Here is a 7,375-nt window from a genome sequence, read left to right as displayed (position 1 = left end):
ATTTTTCTTAACACCCTCAGTTTTCGAGATATACTCAAAAAACCGGGAGTTTGAGTTTTTATGATGCTTCAAGTCAAAAAGTTTTAACTATGGACAAAAATGTAAAAAGACCTTTTTTGTGTAAATAAAATTACCTTTTTTGTTTATTCAAACTTTTTTTTTTGTAAAATGTATCGTTCGCGACTTATATACTGCAACGCGTTTTTCGGAAGACGAAATGGCTCCTCCAGACTTCCGGTCACGCGGAAACCGGCAGATTTTGTATTTTTAGTAAGTTTTAGATTATATTCTTCAAAATAAAAATAAAAACAATCGCGCTCGAGAATGCCGGATTAACGTTTTTTTTTTACAAGTTCGCGACCCTATAACTTGGCGGCGTCAAGGACTTATCGTCAGATTAGTTAAATTTAGTCTTAAAACACTAAAATCAACCCCCAATATCTTAATCTGACGCGCTCGAGTATTTCAGACTATCGATTTTTTTTTACTAATCTGATCGTCTATCTTGGGCGCGCGTCACTACTTAAAGAGCTAAATAGTTAACAAGGTTGTTCTATTAGGTCTAAGGTATCTCTCATATCTTAAACTGCCACGCTCGAGTATTGCAGAAAATTCCCCTCTTCGCCTCCCTATCTATTAAAAACGATTATTAAATGACATTTAAAATGCATTTCATTTTAATCGGAATTGTCTTTAAAAATCCTCCTTTTGCATAATAAATTCTTCATATAAAGTGGGAAATTTTCTGAATATACCCACAAAATGGAACCAGAACAATATATATTATGTGAAAACCATTATCTACCATGTCCATAGCTGTGACTGACATAACTAATGTAACTTAGCCATACGATAGGCAAATTAGCTATTTTATGTAATTAGCAAACACATAGATGAATTTCTTATGTAAATAAAAGATTATTGGTAAATAAATGTTTTATTTCAAACAACAAAATATTTAGAATAACATGATTCAATTCTGGCACACACATACAAATAAGAAAAAATAATTATTCACAATGAGATCTTGGAAACTTAATTATTGTAACAAATTATGAGTAAAAATACAAGAAATTTAACTTAATTAACGATTCTGATAAATATAAGTATATATATAATAAAAATAATAACTATGGTCTATGATGTAGAAACTTAAGCACCCGAGCGAGGTCGTAGATTCAACTTAATTATTCAAGAGGTTATTTTTGGTAATATTTTTGTAGTAATCCGCGTGATAAAACATGTTTATCACGCTTCCACATTAAGAATGCCTTCGAAATCCATATCTAATATTTTGGAACTGCATTTTGGTGGAAACTGAAAGAAAAAAATAAAGATTAAAAGAAGTTTGTAGATTAACTTGAATTCATAAAAATGAAACGATATGAACATAGAAATCTAAATAACAAGACACATAGAAGTGCTATAATGTCATAATTCGTATGAAAACCGCTGTCGCCAAAATCAACACATTTAAACCGATAGCTAAACAGTACACACAAGTAAACTATGCCTTTTATTGGACAGCTTGATTTTAGTGAAAACTAACTTAAATATTAAATTAAGCTTTGGAATATGTATCCTAACGCACGAATTTACGGTTTATTTTAGGATAACACCCGTAAGTTTATGAGACGTTTTGTTTCTTTTTGCTCCAATACGAAAAAATTCGGCTTTTCTACAACAGAGGTTGTCAATTTTCAATAGATATAACTTTGAACATAAACTCATAGAAATAAGGTTGAAATTTGTGTTAAACGTGATAATAAGAATGGTCGGCTGTGTCATTCATTGTTATTTCGATTACTATGGTGACACTCGTAATACTTGTAAATATTCTTTAATTTTAAGGAAAAACGGCATTATTTCTAAAAAAAAATATTTACCGATGAAATGTTATACGTGGTTATACCTTTATTAGTATAATTAGAACTTGTGGAAGTATTTCCGCAATGGGAAATGCTGAAACACACCATGTTTACACACGCATGTCTCTAGAGCAACTGAACAGCGACGAACGCACTTGTGGTATGGTTACCACCTGAGCGGCGACGATGTCACGCGCGCTTACGACTTCTAGTGTCTTGTTATTTAGATTTCTATGGATATGAAATATGTTTATTAAGGTACAGAAAAAGGAGTTTTAATGAAAGCTAATTGTTTACCCAATATTTTAAGTTTACAAATAGACTTTTTTTACACAAAAAATTACATTTACTACACTTAGAAATACTTTACTACATCTTTCCAAGTTTAAAATACTGAATACTTACAACATTTACATCATTTTTAAACGCAGCCTTGTTAAAGCAAACCCCGTCACCTACGGTAAGTCCATAATGTTTACAACAATCTATTACTTCGTCAACACTGTTGAACAACAACCACTGTTGTAACACTGTTGTTGGAACTGTCAGTGATTTACTGTTGTAAGCTGTGCTGAGGACTTGAAGACTCCGTCTGGAAAGTTATGTATGTTATTAATCACTACATAGTATAAAACAAAGTCGCTTTTTCTGTCCCTATTTCCCTATGTCCCTTTGTATGCTTTTAATCTTTAAAACTACGCAACGGATTTTGATGCGGTTTTTTTTAATAGATAGAGTGATTCAAGTGGAAGGTTTTAGTATATAATTAATTAGGTTTTAGGCAAATCGGGCGAACCCTCGGGCGGAAAGCTAGTAATATTATAATGAATTAATTGTTTACTTTTATTATATTTACATTGTAGATTGCTTCTGAATTAAACATATTTGTAAAAATATGAATACATAAAAAAAATGTATTCATATTTTTACAAATTGCATAATGTGGGTAGTTACAAAAGTTAAAGAGATTAGCCAGTACCGACTGATGATAATTTTACTTAATTTGTTTTGTAAAGTTATTTATTTAAATTTATAAAGAATAGAAAAAATTCGATCCTGAGGCGGGATTCGAACCCGCATCCTTTCGCGCCACACCGGGGCGGATGCCTGACCAATTCAGCCACTCGTGACCCGCCAGAGCGATCGAATTTATTCTATTCTTTCAGTTTTATGTGTCTTAAGGTACACAAAGTATTATTTATAAAATTAAAGATAAGTGCTACTTGTAATCAATTATTATGTCAATCAGTTAAACTAAAGGCCGCTGCATACGTGACGGGTTTTTATCCGGACGGGACGTGACGGGAAGTTTTGGAAACATCGTTGCATACAAAATGTATCCAAAAACGTATATGTCACGGGAACATCGACGGGCCGGGAACGTGGACGGGAAAAATATCGTCGGCGACGATGTTTAGCACGTCCCCGTCCCGCCCGTGATTTCGCTACGTATGCACAGTCGCTCCGTTCGCGCCGGAGAGATAAGTAGTGACGCCTTGATACAATCCAAGTACCTACCGAAAATGGACGACGAATAACTTATGCCAATGCCACGGTGCGTATGCGTTTGCACCACGTTCCCGTTTTGAACGAGGCAATCACGTGCCCGTCCTGCTCACGTCCCGTCCGAAGTATTTACCGGTCACGTATGCAGCGGCCTTTAAACTTACCTCTGCAATGTGGGTAGATATAAGTAAAAGGCACAACTGGTTAAAGTACATAATTTCTGCGATAGTCTACACATTCTAATGTAATTCCTGTTTAGATTAGCGACTGCTATTTCATAGGACAATCTTAGTTGTGGTTTTCTGAAAAAAGAGAATTAATGGTATAAGTAGGAAAGGTAGGGAAATAGTAGACTATAGAATACTAGCTTACCGCCCGCGGCTTCGCCCGCTTTGTCTAAAACCTAACCTAAACCCTTCATCTTGAATCACTCTATCTATTAAAAGAAACCGCGTCAAAATCCGTTGCGTAGTTTTAAAGATTTAAGCATACAAAGGGACATAAGGACAGAGAAAGCGACTTTGTTTTATACTATGTAGTGATAATAAAGCAACTGTCTTGTCTGTCTGAACATTTTCTTTCAACAAAAATTAAGAAACTGTCTTGATTTCAGAATTTTTTTTTTTATTAAAAAATATTATCAAATTAAATAAACAAACACTATTTTTACCTTTTTAAATACTGCGGTAAGTTTAAATACCGTAACATTGGCTGCAAATCATCCAAATTGCACAATAAATATAAACTTTCTATTAGTTCTCTATTACACATATTTTTCCCATTAAAAGACAAAGCTTCGAGACCAAATGTATTATCTATATTAAAACTTTTATTCTGTCTGTCTGTTTCATCGCAGCAACTCAAAAACCACTTCATGCATTCAAGGAGGTATTTGTTGTTCAACACTGGATCAAATTCATTCAATGATTTGTCTCTTAATCTGGAAAAAATAACAAAAAGTATATAATATTGTCAATAATCGTTTTCATATTGAATTGAATCAATTATTTACCTTAAAGCAAAGAAAACATGAAACCTTATAATAGGTTCCAATAATTCCATACACTGTTCAGGAGGTAAGCGTTGTATGGTCATGTCTTGTCGCACAGCTCTCAGCCGATCATTGAGGAAATCATACTTAACTGTTAATGGCACATCTGATCGCTTTGCTACTCTGCAAAATGTAAGTTTATTTCAATTTTGAAGCTACTGAAAGACAGACAGAAAAAACAGTTCCCGCTAACAAGTGATTGATTAACTTGTATTTTTGTTCATTATACAGATTTTATATTCAATTGGATGTAATAAATTAATACACAGTCTTATTATAAATATTTATATTTATTATAAATATAATTATAAATATATTATATGTGGCGTAAAACTATATCTTGAAATAGTTCTATCAGAATAAATTATCTATCTATATATATATAAAACTCAAAGGTGACTGATATAGTGATCTATCAACGCACAGCCCAAACTACTGGACGTATCGGGCTGAAATTTGGCATGCAGGTTGAATATGTTAGGACGTAGGCGTCTGCTAAGAAAGGATTTCCCGAAATTCTTGCGGGAACGGGGAAAAACGAGGATGAATGTACAAAGTCGTGTGCGATGGGTAGTCACATATAAATATTGAAATCACAAGGTGTGGTTTACACTGTTTTAAGACAATCTACAATTTAAATGAATATGTACATGTCTTACTCAAATAATAAATATTGTACAACTTTTCTTAATACATGATAAGGCCGTAACAGCTTTGGCACAGCCATATTGGAGTCTGCAGCAGATCTACTGTATGATTTAATTAATTTATGTTCATTTCCAACAACTTCCAAGATATGTACTAATTTTTCGCGTTTTCGTCTGAAAAGTACATAAATAATTATATCATAAAATAAGAAAAGTACACGATTATCATTAATGACCCAGAGACAGAGGAGTTAGATAAGGTATTATTGATATTGCTAAATAGTTTTAAGTCAAGGAAACATTCTGATTTAATGTAACTAAAATAAAAATAAACTTACAGAGCGCTTTCTTCTTGTGGACAAAAGTTATTACAAATTCCAGCAATATTCGTGCCGACTTTTGCTGTATTTTTGTTTAGTAAATAATCTAGATACGACATCGTTTATATTTAAAAAATAATAATATTCGAATTCGAATATTGAATTTCGAGTTACCTAGGTAATTTTTCTGCCAATTTTGAAGATTTGGCACGTTTGGCACCAAAATTGAAAAATGTCATGATGACATTTCGTTATTTTTTTTTTTCGTTCAGTGTCAACTTCAGATGTTTATCCATTTTCTTTAATAGCAACACTAATTTTCGCTGTGTCCGATTTGTGGTCCGATTGCTGGTACAGCTTGGGTACAGCCTCCCGACACCACCCCGACACTTGCCACCCTTATATCACGGTCAATCTGTTGCAAGTTCTCTGAGCCAGTTTTCTTCTGCAGGATCGATATCCAAAATGGCGATTTATAATCTACCATAATAATAATTGTTTTGTCGTGTATTAGGCAATAGCACAGAATACTTAAAATAGTAGGTATAATAATTGAAACAGATGACTCTGAAAGGCTTTTTCTAAAATAAATAGTTGATGATATACACGCAGCTCTTAGACGCAGCTGTAGATATAGCAATTATTTAAATCAATTTTGATCTAAGCCATATAATGTCATAAATGCTGAATTAAATTCCAAATCTAAAATTGTAACTCCCGATCCCAGTGAGGACGGATTCTGCCATAAAATTGTTTCAATTTCGTTTGTATCTTCAATTGACAGTTTTATGATGATGGTTTCTTTTAGTTAGATTTATTTGTGGCCTGAATGTAGGTATTATTATAAATAGGGCTCTGACTGAATAACAGAGATGGTAATCTTTTCATCGGTGGTTTTTACATACCTACTATAAAAAGGAATGCCCAAATGTGTTGGTAAGCGCAAAACTCGAGAACGGCTGAACCGATTTCGTTAATCCTTACTTGCTCTGTGGTTAATCCTTTTTTTACAATATTCCTTGAAGTACGAGTGGTTCTTATGGTGAGAAAATATAAACATATTATACCATGGGCACAGAATACTTATTAGTAGCTAAACGCTACAGAACGGACACTCTCCGCCTCCCGCGAAAATTAAACACTTACCTCACCCCGCACGATTAGCCTAAAAATGGTCCGCATTTTTCTGCAAGGACGATACCTACGCAACGAAGATTGACAACATCTTAGGACAACATTAATCAAATTGACTTAAAGTAATTTTATTATTTTGGATTTGTGATTATCGTTTTTCGTAGAAAATGGTTAGATATTGTGCTGTTTACGGATGTATTTCATCAGAAAAACGCGAATTTTTTTTTACGCTAGTCACAAATGTGCCAACCATTAGTGCCAACTTGGTGCCAACTATAAAGCGTTAACACACACATTTGCAGTCTCTACAGTGTGACCTTAGGTGACTGTCAAAACGATAATTTTGTATGGAGTGTCGGGTGTGCCATGGGCGAAGCCGGGGCGGACCGATAGTTTTATAATAGGTAGGTATTATGTAAATATGACACAAAGTTAGCTAGCTACTAGTTATTATTCTGTGACAAAGTGTATAGGTACACTACAGTTATGGGCACAAGTTTCTTATATCTTCTACTTAGTGCCCTTACGCACTAGCGGTTAACCGCTAGTGCGTAAGGGCACTTAGGGTGGAATTTATTTTGAAATGCCACCTAGAGAAAATCCCTTGTCACAATCAGTGGCAATTTTTTTAAAAGAATGAAAACAGCTTTCATCAATTCACGAAAATTTGTTTACTACATCAGGTAATTGAGCCGATTGAATTCAGTTAGAATTACCTACACCCTGTAGTTATATTGAATCGGTCGTTAGAGTCATTACAAGGGAAAACAGTCTTCATAATCATTTGATTCCTAGCTAGGAATATTGATTTTTCAAAAATCTAATGATGCATCATTTTGATCCTCATAT

At 33.7% G+C, this 7,375-nt stretch overlaps 1 protein-coding gene across 2 annotated transcripts; it reads right to left on the bottom strand.

Annotated features, from left to right (window-relative positions):
- Positions 1-921: 921 nt before the first annotated feature.
- LOC123690910 (SAC3 domain-containing protein 1) lies at positions 922-5,559 on the bottom strand. 2 transcript variants are annotated; one of them, XM_045635042.1, is made up of 7 exons: positions 5,411-5,559; positions 5,085-5,246; positions 4,387-4,548; positions 4,045-4,314; positions 3,539-3,676; positions 2,274-2,460; positions 922-1,317 (listed from the first exon to the last, which is right to left on the bottom strand). In XM_045635042.1, exons 1-7 carry the CDS (start codon positions 5,509-5,511, stop codon positions 1,249-1,251), a joined length of 1,089 nt encoding a protein of 362 aa, XP_045490998.1. In that variant the 5' UTR covers positions 5,512-5,559; the 3' UTR covers positions 922-1,248. The 2 variants fall into 2 exon arrangements, with proteins under 2 accessions (XP_045490998.1, XP_045490999.1); XM_045635043.1 differs by lacking the exon at positions 3,539-3,676.
- Positions 5,560-7,375: the final 1,816 nt, after the last annotated feature.

Source organism: Colias croceus, chromosome 4 (genome assembly GCF_905220415.1).
Source record: "Colias croceus chromosome 4, ilColCroc2.1".
In the NCBI taxonomy this organism is placed as follows: domain Eukaryota; kingdom Metazoa; phylum Arthropoda; class Insecta; order Lepidoptera; family Pieridae; genus Colias; species Colias croceus.
This window is presented reverse-complemented; position numbering and strand designations above follow the sequence as displayed.

Bases quoted from the DNA above. Each gene is read 5' to 3' on its own strand.
- LOC123690910 (XM_045635042.1), bottom strand. From the start codon at position 5,511: ATGTCGTATCTAGATTATTTACTAAACAAAAATACAGCAAAAGTCGGC. The intron at 5,247-5,410 runs GTAAGTTTATTT...TGTACTTTTCAG, and splicing joins CCACAAGAAGAAAGCGCTCT to ACGAAAACGCGAAAAATTAG. The intron at 2,461-3,538 runs GTAAGTTTAAAG...ATAACTTTCCAG, and splicing joins TATCTACCCACATTGCAGAG to ACGGAGTCTTCAAGTCCTCA.